This window comes from Meleagris gallopavo, chromosome Z (assembly GCF_905368555.1).
Source record: "Meleagris gallopavo chromosome Z, MGAL_WU_HG_1.1, whole genome shotgun sequence".
Taxonomy (NCBI): Eukaryota; Metazoa; Chordata; class Aves; order Galliformes; family Phasianidae; genus Meleagris; species Meleagris gallopavo.
The window spans coordinates 22,113,398-22,125,773 of NC_139435.1; the positions used below are offsets into that span (position 1 = coordinate 22,113,398).

The 12,376-nt window shown below is 43.5% G+C and overlaps 1 protein-coding gene across 11 annotated transcripts in view; it reads right to left on the reverse strand.

The window, feature by feature from the left end:
* LOC146542161 (uncharacterized) overlaps positions 1–12,274 on the reverse strand; it is a 45,239-nt gene extending 32,965 nt beyond the window's left edge. Inside the window, exons 1-4 of one of the 11 annotated variants that reach the window (XM_085213955.1) lie at positions 8,133–12,274; positions 7,279–7,411; positions 4,678–4,769; positions 3,921–4,022 (exon numbers count right to left, since the gene is read on the reverse strand). In XM_085213955.1, coding sequence (XP_085070081.1) covers positions 3,921–4,022; positions 4,678–4,769; positions 7,279–7,411; positions 8,133–8,273 — 468 coding nt within the window. In that variant the 5' untranslated portion in view covers positions 8,274–12,274. Of the gene's footprint in view, positions 1–3,920; positions 4,037–4,677; positions 4,770–7,278; positions 7,412–8,005 lie in introns of all 11 variants that reach the window. The other 10 variants (XM_085213960.1, XM_085213953.1, XM_085213956.1 and 7 more) reach the window with 10 other exon arrangements.
* Positions 12,275–12,376: the final 102 nt, after the last annotated feature.

Here is a 12,376-nt window from a genome sequence, read left to right on the forward strand (position 1 = left end):
CAGCACTGGTGACAGCAACAGTGGGTCACCTCCAATAGTACAGGTTTGTGGCAGTGTATCATGCAAGCTTTTGCTCCTCGCTGGTGAAAACTCATAGCTAATGATGGTGACTCTGTTGAAAAACATTGTTTTTGTAGCTGAGAATTTGCTCTGTCACAGTGCTATTGTACTCTCTGTATCAGTTTTCAAGGAAATAAATAGGAGGCATCACTTTCAGCAGCCTACATTCATAGCCACTGGCAGTGTCAAAATGATAAAGAGACTACAATGTAAAGAGAAGCTCAGTCTAGGAATTCAGACTTTTTAAAATAGTTACACATACAATGTAATGTTCAACAAAACAGGTAACTCAATATTCCAGTTGCATTTTTATTTTCAGAGCAACCAGTAGCTTGAGGCATAGTTTTAAAATTTTTCAAAATTAACTGTTTTAGAAAAAAGACAACATCACATGCCTTTTCTTTCAGAAAACATTCTGAAAGTTCCTCATTCCAGTCTGACTAGAAATACAATAATGTCAATCTTTCTCGCAACACTTGAGTTCTTCTGTTGGTAATGTCTAAAAACAATAAGTATAATGAGATGGAAAAAAAAAAAAGGAGAACTTAATGACTAGCTAGAACTTTGCAAGCATCATAAAAAAACATAAACAGTAATTGCAGTAACAATTAAAATATTCCCAATCACTGCAAGATAGCCAAGAAAGCCACTGACTATCTTCACTTTGAGTATTATTTTTGATTACCAAATGATCTGTGTTAGCTCAGTCATTCCTTGATCTAGGCTTATCAGTTTACTTTTCCCATAGTGTGTTTTCAGCAAAGAATTTCTACATGTTTACAGTAAAGAAACGTGACTTGTAACAGTATGGGGCTGCTTGTTTTTCTGGTTCGTATCCCCTGTCACATGCCTTGAAGGCTTGGTCTTCATGAACCAATGAAACCCCGACAGCCGGCAATAAAACCTGATAATAGCTAACAGTGTCAAAACATTCAGAGAAATGGGACAATGCCCTTCAGTGAGCTACATTTTATTGCAGGAAACAAGTTAGTAGGACACTGTTGACTCATGCCTAGTTTCATACAATTTCAGTAGTGACCAAGACCACGATGGCACAGCCTGTCTAGGGATGAAAGTGCCTGTCGCAAAGTAGTGGTTCAGAGCCTACACTCCTTAAAAAGGAACAGAGAAAAAGTACAAAGAAAGTCTGCACTACTGACATATGGCTTCCCACTTCTTTGTCTCTCAAGGCTGGGCTTTCTGATCAGGCATAGCCTCCAAGTTTTATTTTATAAGAAACATCCAAAAATCACTTTCCCAAGTCATTTTTCTATGGAGGATAAATACATATATCTGCCTCTCTTTCAAGTAGAGTCCCTCATCATCTCTCCTCTCTTTAACCAGGTTGTCAGTCTCATGAAAATCATTTGAAATTGATGTTTCTACATCTTTGGGTCAAGTTAGCCCAAAGGTTCAGAAATGCAAAGATATACACACAGACACACTCCACATGGTAACTACAGCCCACTCTTTCAGGGGAAAAAATGTTTCATGGCAATTTTTAAAGTGCATGAGAAAGATAAGCCTTGCTAACAGGCTTCGCTACAAGATTTGAGACATCCCCCTTAGCCCATAATTCCAATTGTTTATTAGGTGATAGAGAACAGCTTGATCACATTGGACGTGGACAAACTACAAAGCTCAGTGCTTTCTGCCAAATTCTTGTAATCGTCTTGCATGTCCCATTTGTCTTTACACTCACTACCAAATCCAGACCTGGTACTGTCGGTAACTTTCAGGGATTTGCACTTGCAGGTACCAGTGTCAAATCTTGCCCTTCATCACCCATGTACCTACAGGGCTACCCTATCAGCTACTGGTGTCTGAGTGCACACAAAGCAATCCTTTATGCTAGAGCATCCACACTGGGTGAGCTTGGTGATCTCAGCTGTTCCAGCAGCCTTCACTAAATCCTTTCTCCTTTTCTTTGCTCAATCCACCTACTGAAAGGAAGGCCACTTCAAAGGGAGACTCTGGGCCAGACTGACATCATGGTATGTTGAGATAATTCAGAGTAGTTATGATAAATGTTCTGTCTACAGGCATCAAGAAACAAAAGGGCTCACAGCAACATAAGATTAAACATGTTTCTGCAGTTATCTGGGGAACTGTCTTGCTGACCATGTCCTTTCTTGCTATTTTTTATGGCCTGCAAAAAGCAGAAACTTAGATGAGATTGTGTGAAATTCAGCTGCAGAGCTTCAGGCCTCTGAAAAAGCAAGGTGGGTCTGCTATACTATGGTTTGCACCCATCAGGTGAGAAAGGGCACATTTCTAGCCTCTGCATCACAGTCTCTTCTTGGTACATTTTAGAGAGAAGCAATGCTGCTAGTAATGCCACACCGTAACCATGGTGAAGGGAGACTATGTTCTACCAGAAATGTAAGTAGCAAACAACAAAAGGATTTGAAATGGGAGAAAGCAGAACATGCCGAGTTGGAATGCTATAGAAGCCTTTATCCCAGCCACTCTCTGCGCTGAAGAGCCTGGTACTCAGTAGTCCAGCCATGAAAACAGTCACAGAGCAAGCAGGGGAGTACAAAAAGATAAGCTTAGATTTGCACACATGACTGATTATGAATGAAAAATAAATAAGTACTTCATGAGAGAACCTCCATCTCAATTCAACTGTTTCTTGCCATGCCATCCCCCAGTGAGTTTCTTCTTTGGTTTCTATTTCTACTGCTTCTTTAACAAAGACTTCCCTCCTTCCGTGACAGCAATACAAGATACTTCACTCAGACCCCAACAGCTCCATCCACCTCCTTGAGATAATCAACAACTCTCCATTCCACCGTCTCTCATGAAAGCTCACAGGGTAAATAAGCTTTGAGCGCTTTGCATCTTGGGGCCAGAACCAAACCTGTACCCAAAGACAGCCTTACAGACACCATGGTATATTGAACACAACCAGCACCACCCTTTGGCAATATAACCAGATGGAACAGCAGGACCCACAGCACGATCTCCTTCCCTCCTCAACGGGTTCGTGCACTATCACTGACAAGCAGAAACACCCCTGGCCTGTGGTAATTCCCAGACTGTGCTGATAAGTTTCCTGGAGAATGAAAAATGCCCAGGGTACATGTGCTAGGAGCTAGTCTAGCCATTTCACAGTGCAGACTCTTCAATTCTGTGCCCAGGTTTGTTCAGTGTTTAATTTACCAGCTAGCTTCACTGCCACCGAATGTGTACTTTTCTATAAGCATGTTTTCCTAAGCAGTGCCTACAGATGACTGAATTGGTTTCGTGTTGATTCCCTCCAAACATGTTTTTACATGCTGGATTGCCTTATCTACTGACAAAACAGTAGAGGTCTTAGCAATACTCAGTTCCTTGAGTTTTGTGAAAAAACACAGCCAAGTGGAGGAGAGCAATCCAGACTGACATACTATTATAGAAAAGTCTTACACATGAGTTTGGTCAAACTTTTAGACCACAGAGAATTCACATTGATTAAAACCATTATAAATACCTGAACAGCAGGAAAGTTTTAATTCAGGCTTAACTAATGTTTCTGTGATAGGGAAATCATTCTAGACAACCTGCATACCACTACCAGTTATCGGTTTGGCAAAAATGTTCCTCTGTTCATGTGGACTTTTTATTTCCCTTTCCTCCCCTCCTTACCCTAACTGCTTTCATAAAAAATATTCTTTAAATTTTAAAAACACCTTTTTTTCAACCCTTCTAATATGGGCAAAGGTGTATCCACAGCATAAGTTCTGGCTCTCCAGAGACCAGACCACATTATACTTCTTGTCAAACCAGGACCTGAGGAATACCAGTATGGATGTTAGCAAGTAATATTATGTGAAAAAAGGCCTGATAAGTTGCAGAACAACATAAAAAAAACCCACCTGCCTATTCAAGCAGTACAGAAACACACACAACAGCTCAACAATGGTCAGAAATCCTCTAGTCTGCATCCTGATGAAGTAGCATGGCTGTTGCCCAGAGGTCTGCGGAAGATGAACTGTGTAATTTTAAAATAACTGGAAATAAAATATGAAGAGGAATATCACCCACAAAGTGTATTCTGAATTCTGCTTTCTCTCACTTTCTTACAGCATCCATTTATCTCTGTCAGCACAGCTTTCTGAATATGCTTATATGGGCCAAGCTCAGTGCTAGGCCTGTTCCCAAGGCTGGGCTTGCCCACTGACCACTGCAAGTCCACACATCTGCAGCCCACCACAGTCAGTAGCTGAAGTGCCTCAACATAGGTCTAAAGTGAACGTGGGCCATACACAGCAGCACACCACACCAGCACCAGGCCAGATGCAGAGAGGCCCTGCCTGAACAAGGCTCAAATGCAAATTTTTATGCAATGGTGTCTCTGAAGTTGTTGCCTTCAGTCACTCTGGGAAAGAGGCAAATCTGAAATAAAATGCTGTTGAAAGAGGTCTGTGTGGCTCAGCTTCTCAGCAGTCTATGATTCTTGTTACTCAGAGCTGTCAGAAGGGAGAAAAGATAATATAAAGAGCTATCTGAGATTGCTGTTTTAGAATGGAAAGTTAGCATCACACATTTGTCCCTACTCGCACTAGCCATGCTTCATGAGTTCCCTAAGCCAGGATTGACGTTGTCAGTAAAATAGAACATGTGTTAACTTACATTTTGGGTGTCCAACCTTATGGCTTGCCTGGGACACATCAAGTGAAGAGGAATTATCTGGGGAATCATGCTCTTCATATCTGCTGTGGTTCCTATGGAAATAAACAGGAAGCATTGCTTTCAGAGTAGCATAAAATATACAATGCTTTTAGGATATAAGTAACAAAAGATTTTAATTTTAAATATTTTTCTTGAAATGTTTTTGAAAAGAAACAAATACATAAAAGTAGCAGGATATTTGACTTTTTTTTGAGAAACAAATGTATCACTGCTTCAACAGCAGCGGTTGCAAATCTTAGGGAAGTTTCAAGGTGCTCATCAGAGATTTTTGATGGAGTTTTACTCTTCCTATGCTTCATCCTTGAAAACAGCCCACAAATGTGCATACTGCCAAGAAATGATGACATGAACAAGGTGTGATTGTGAAGCGAAAAATACTTTTCTCTGGAAGACAGGGATTATGGAAAGTCTGGTAAAAAGACATGATCAGATTTTTGAGTTGAATATCTGACTGCAACTCTATACGTTCCATCTGAAAATTTGCAGGTAATGTATTTATATCAACTGAAAATGGTGTAACAAACACAAACTGATGATTTTTCTTTGCAATCTTGAAACCATTTTCAAATTTCCTTATTAGAAAGGAAAGCACAGCTTAGTATTCTTTGCTGTTCAGAGCACTGCATTTAGTCAACTGTATGCATTTTGATATATTATTTGCCATAGTTTGAATCAGGACTGCACAGCACTGCCTTCCCCATGCCCTGGTTTCAGCTGGCACTGTTAATAGCGCACTGTTGGTTTGGTTGTTCATTAGCAATAGGTGCATGCCTGGGGCTGCTCAGCAGCCTTTACAGAGGGTGGCATTGGGCAGGCTGTACTGCCAGCTGTGCTTGATCAACTGAAACTGCAGGCCACAGGTTGGACATTCCTGATTTACATCCTTGGGAAAGAAAGCATGAGTCATTTTCAATAGTTCAGGTGTTCTATTCACAGGACCTGATTAATTTTGATTGGAAAGTTGCAGAAAATTTTCTGAGACAATTTCAAATACTTCAGTTTTATTATTAAGCAAAGTCCTAATGACTTGTGGTTAAACCACTGGTTTCATCACCAATCATATCCCTACAAAACCACATCGCTCTGCTGGACTCTATGTTTGCATAGAGTCCTCTGCAAAACCTTTTAGCAAACCGCACACATGATGTTGGGAGATACTCAACTTTTGCATGCATTGCTGCCATCAAAGGGCCAAACCCTGAACTAGTTCTTGCATTCATCAGGAAGATGATAAGGCCAAGTCAGCAGGATTTATCCATTCGGGAAATCTCCTTGGCCGTGAGCATGAGAAACAGCTGCTGACAGGCAACAAAGTAGAGCTGGCTCCTTCCATGGACCTCCAGTCATGAGGAATAATGACACCTCCAAGTGTTTTCCTACTAGCATAATCAAGTGACAGCCACATAAGCAGAAATACCAGGCAGAAACCAGAGTGGACACTGAGACTGGCACTACTAGATCATCAGCAGAGCAAGGGAGCCTGCAGGAAACAGTGCCGTCTCCACCTATGGACACCACACTCAGTTTATGGCCTCCTCTCGTCTTCCCAATGCAGCTCCTTCATAAAGGCTCATAGGGGAAGTAGGACTGATTTCTTCCTTTTCTTGGCTTTTGTGGCAAAATCAAAGCAGTACCACAGGCCAGCTCTTAGCAGGGAATTTATGCATAAGTAAGGTGCTCAGAGGCAGGGGCTGATGCCCTCTGGAGCAGTGGGATTGGAGCCAGAGCACTCCAGAGACAGCCCGGACCAGCATGGCAGTGCCCAGGCCACAACCAGCACTGCCGCAGTGCGAAAGAAAAGCAAAGCTCCATGCTGGTGCATCTGAGTAACAAAAGTTGCTTATATCTAAACAAAGGCTTTCTGATAATGTAAAATTAAACTGATAGGAAACAGCATGCATGTTAGAATATGGCATGACAGATGCTTTAGGATTTGTTTTATGTAAATTTAAACAGGCACCATTCTCTGTGACCAACTCGGTAAGGAATGCAACTCTCATTCCAGCACAGCAACCCCGTGTATGTTTTTGCTGATTTTATTTTCTGCTACATTGACCTCAGATACATATTTTCCAGCCAAAACACAACATTACAGGAAATCAGAATAACCTCTAAAGTGATCCTGTTTTTAAGCAATTTTCTGATTTTTCATCAGCATTTTTTCCCTTCTCACACCTGCTACTTGGCTGATACTAGCACGTTATAGCAGGAAAATTCCTTTTTAAGTCACCATAAGGCTTTCATGCTAAGTCATTTCTTTTTTTTTTTCTGAATTACTACAACACAGAGGCCTTGCTTTCTCTTTTATCAGTGTAACTTTCCTACTGTTACACTAATACTGATACACTAATACTGATGCACGGATATAAGGTGATATACCACAGAAGTGCAAGAAGAGGAGCCTCACAGCAATTGAAGTCACTACATTACTACAGAGACAGCTCCCTTCTTTCCTCTCCTCCTCAAATGCCAATTCTAAAATTTTCTGCAAATCTTTATGGATCAGCTTAGTATCATGATTGAACTGAAACCCATGGGTACCTGATGCCTCTTCCCAGAAATGCTGCTCTCTGCTAAGTTGTTCTTTGCTATCAGAAAAATGAAAGAGCACATCTTGAGCTGGAATCAGGAGGTCGAAATGCAGAAATCGTTGCAAAGTCTTTGTCTTCTCATGCTGAATCAGAAAGAAAAGACGTTTTCTGTCATTCCAACTATTTAGTTATTCCCAGCAAGCATTTCCTGGTACAGAAATCTCTATTGCCATTGTTCAATAAATACAAAGCTACTAAGATATTTTCTAAATAAAACTCTTAAGGAAAGTGCAACTGGGAAGAAATGCCCATGTGCAGCACAGCTTTGCCAGAGCTTCGCTGTATAGACAGTCTCAACTTTGCTTCCAGTAAGCTGGAGTCTACAGCTTGATCCAAATATCTACCTCTGTGTTCAGTGGCCTGGGCATGGGCACCCACACCAATCACTGTGTTTCATCCAGAGGGAAACCAGATCAACTTTCTTTACAGATCAAAAGTCCAAACTAGAGCTATCTCTCCAGCTCACCACTGAGCATCAAATAAAGCACTTCTGCTTCCACCAGGAGGGGATTTTCTTTTTAATCTACTGGCCCTTGAGCACTCATGAGGCAGAAGTCACAAGCATGATGCTGATAGGAGGCAACCCGCCTCAGCGTGTCACATGTTCCCAAACTTAAAAAGTATGGAATAGTCAATCCAGCATCCCACAGCCTTCACAACACTGTAATTTAACTCACCTCTCTGATTTTGCGTTGGATGACTGTGTGGGGCTTTCTCCCAGTTGTGACCACAGAAATCACCTCCATGCCCCTCCAGTCCATTCCTTCACCACCTGCGTGGCCCCAACACAACAGGCTGACTCACCCCATAACCACAGCGGGCTGCCTCCTTGGTGATCCTTGGACCATTCATCGTTTTCGACCACGCAACCCGAAGTTTTCTCCAGTTCGAATATTCCAGCCGTTTGGCAACATCTCCCCCTACCGGACAGAGTGCACATGGCATGTAACTAATTTTTTTTTCTTGCCTGCCACTGTCATCGACGTCTTCTGGTTTGACTCACAGCCGTGAGGGATCGCTACGCTGGGAATGGGCTTTTGGACAGAAGGACAATAAACTGTTAAGGGATCCGCAAGAGGCAGCTGAAATTGCAGAGCCTGTACTTCTTTTAATAGGTTTACATCTCCTAGGCAGAGGACCCCACTTTAACTGTGAACAATTTACAAACACACAAATAAAAAATAATTCTAATTTAAAATAACATTCAATTTTTGAAAAGTGAATTTCTGAATCGTTTTCATTTTCCAGCAGACATATCCTCATATGTTCTCATCCCTTCATCTCTCCTCATTCAAAAGCTACTCTAGATTATTACTTGGATGAAATCTAAGATGCAACTGGCTATTGCTGAATCTCATTCAACACATGATGCTAGCAGCAGCAGACTTAAAACACGCAAGTCTCTTCTCTCTGAGATATCTGATCTCTATCCTCCACACTGTACCATTCCATCCCTAATCTACTTCCTTTCATATCTTAGATGACTTCTGTAATATAATTTCCCTGCCTCAGAGTGCACCTAGGGATCAAAATCATATGTCAGGATGTCCCAAAATAAGGGAGTTCGCTATATGACTGGAAAAAAGCTGTTAGCTCGCAATATGAACACGTCCAATCTTTTGCCTCTGTTTTCTCACTAGTGTCAATATGATATTGTAATCCTCTGTGCTCTTCTGTAGCACCTTTACGTACTCTGGCACTTCAGGTACCATACAGGTTGTTGCTTCAATTTATCTATTCATGCAGCAGTCCTAATGAAGAGTTCCTAATGTTGCCCTGGATGTTGTATGAAATTCACTGCGTATCAGACAGTTCACCGAGGACAAATTCGAAAATGCAGTGCTATGGGATCTTCCAAACTTCTTGGCAATTACCAGAAAATCCTAGATGGCAACATAGTGCAAGCATGAAGAAACAGAATAATAGAATCTTGTGGATTGGAAAACTTACTCTGGATGTAATCTTCAAGCATGGAATCCAAGCCTTTCTAAGTGAAAGAAAAGAAAGTCATCAGGAGTAGTGAACATGGATTCTCCAAGGAAAAATTACGCTTTATCAACGTGGTAGCCTTCTATGATGCCATGACCAGCTGGATAGATGAGCAGAGAACATTGCATGTTGTCAACTTTACACCATCAAGGCTTTGACTCTGTTTCCCACTACATCCTTGTAGGTAAGCTTAGGAAGTGTGGGATAGATGAATGGACAGTGAGGTGGATTGAGAACTGGCTTACCGGTACATCTCAGAGAGCTGTGGTCAGTGACAGGATGGAGGCCTGTAGCTAACACTGTTCCCCACGGGTCAGTACTGCATCTGATCTTGTTTAACATCTTCATAAGGGACACAGATGAAGGGGTAAAGTGCACCCTCAGCAAGTTTGCTGGTGATACAAAGCTAGGAGGAGTGGCTGACACACCAGAAGGCTGTGCTGCTATTCAGCAAGACCTGGACAGTCTGGAAAGTTAGGTAGAAAGGAATCTTACGAGATTCAACAAGGGCAAGTGTAGAGTCCCACACATCGGGAGGAATAACTGCATGCACTAGTACAGATTAGGGGCTGATTTGATGGAAAGAAACTCTGCAGAGAAGGACGTGAGTGTACTGGTGAACAGCAGGTTGATCATGGTCCAGCAATGTGCCCTTGTGGCTCAGAAGGCTAACGGTATCATAGGTACTTTAAAAAGAGTGTGGTGATCAGGTCGAGGGAGGTGATCCTCCCCCTCTACTCTGCCCTGGTAAGGCCACATCTGGAGTACTGGACTGCCCACATTTTGGCACACCAGTTCAAGAAAGACATTTCAAGAGAGAGTCCCTGTTTTCCCTTAGTTTGATTAATAGGTCAGTCATACGAGTCTCCTGCTTTCTCTGCTTGTTTTCTTATATGGAGCTCTTGTGTTGTCAAAAAGGTGTCCTTAAAAGAGCTGCCAGCTCTACTCCAATGCTTTTCCCCTAAGGACAGCCTTCCAAGGGATCTCATCTAATAATTCCTTAAACAGACAGAAGTTCACTCTCCTGAAGTTCAGAGCTCTGACTTTCCTTTTCTCCAGGTCCATATTCCTCAAGATCACAAATTCAAACAAGGTATGGTCAATATAGCCCAGACTGCATTCAATCTTAACCTGTTCAATGATCTCCTCTGCATTGGTGAGCACCAGATCCAGGAACACTTCTCCTCGAGTCAACTTGTATAACACCTGGACCAGGAAGTTATTATCAACACACTTAAGAGTCTACTGGATTGTTTGCAACCCACTGTGCTTCTTTCCTTGTAGACATGAAATCCCCCATTAGGATGAAAGCCTGCAAATACAATGCTTCCTGTAGCTGAAGCAAGAAGGCCTCATCCACAGGCTACCCCTAATCCCACCGCCTAGACCCCTTAGCATCAGATGTTCTTTGTTGGACCAGTCCCTGATATTTATCCATGCACTTAAGGAGTCTCCTGGAATGCTTGCAGCCCATCATGTTGTTTCCCCAGCAGATACTGGGTGGTTGAAATCCCCCATCAGGATGAGAGCCTTTTGTAGCAAGAAGGCCTCATGCACAGGCTCCCCTTGATCAGGCAGCCTGTAGTAGACCCCACGCAGCAGATGTCCTTCAATGGACCAGTTCCTGCTGCTGCCCACAAGCTCTCCATCTGATCATGGCTGTTTTTCAAAGGCAGCTCTTCACAATCTAATTCTTAACGCAGAGGGCAAACTCTCCTGCCACTGCATCCCTGTTTCTTCTAAAAAGCTTGTAGCTCTTGATCACTGCGCTCCAGTTGTGCAATTCATTCCATGTTTCCTTGATAGCAATTAGGTCAGTTTTTTAATTGCACCATGGCTTCCAACTCCTGATTATTTCCCAAGCTGCTGACATTGGTGGAGGCACTTATCCACTCAGCAGTATTAGCTTCTTCAGGGAGCCCTCTTGAGTTCCTCTGGGACAAATCTGAAGTCCTCCACTGTTTCCCAAAGTGACAGCGTTCCCCAGTCTTCCTTTATCATTTTGAAATCCACCTCCTTTTCCCATCCAATCTAGTTTTAAGCTCCGCTGATCAGCCCAGAATGTTTCCCAGAACATTCTTGCCCCACCAGTCAGTTGTTTGTATTGACTTCATTTGAAGTCAATATACTCAGCATCTCGAAGGCCTGTCTAAGATCATGGAAGCCACAGCCCCATGTGTAGCACCATCCACACAGCCAGTCATTCACTTGTCCTGTTCTCCTTCTTCCCAGGTGCCAGCCTCGAAACAGAAGGACAGAGGAGAACACTGCTCACACTCCTGATCCCTTCTACATCCTTCCAAGAGGTGTAAAGTCTCCTTTAATGTGTAGTCTCCTTGTTAAAGCTTGAATGAGCAGAAGCAGGTAAAAGCTGTCTGGCTCTAACAGACCCACTACATGCCAGTGACTCCAGTCCCTGGCGCTGCTTTCTGTACCTGCAGAGAAGGCTGGCCACTGCTCCTGGCCCCACTGGAGTCTTCTCAGTTCTTCTCACAGAAGCGCCAGCTCCCCACTCCCCAGGGCGTCCCTGGTGCAGGAAGGCCCCATGCTGCGTGCTGCAACCCCCCACTTGGCTGCAGATCCTGCCAGCACTGACCGATCATCTCGGTGAGGAATACAGTGATATCTGAAAAAAATGAGCTATGGGGATCACGGTGCCATTTTGGTCAATAGGTCTGCTTAAAATGAACAATCTTGTGGACAACAGAAAGGACAACTCTTTATCTAGCAATTTTGGTTCAGGCATCCGTACTTGGATCAACCCTTCCACAAGCTCTTCACGCCGCCTCCTGACGCCCCTTCACTTCTGCGCTTCCACTCCTAAAAACCGCGTTAACTTGGGAAGCCCTCCTCCCTTCCGCAGGCCGGCCGAACACCTCGCGCCCCCGCCCGCTCCGCTGAGCGCACAGACCGAGCAGCGGCACGGCTCCCGGGGTGGGAGGCAGCGCGCCACCTCGCGGCGAGAGCGGGGTGCGGCGAGCGGCGGTGACGCGCTGCCGGGCGGTGCCATTGTCCGGGCGGGGAGCGGGGGGGAAAGCGCTCCCTTCCCCGCCCTCTAC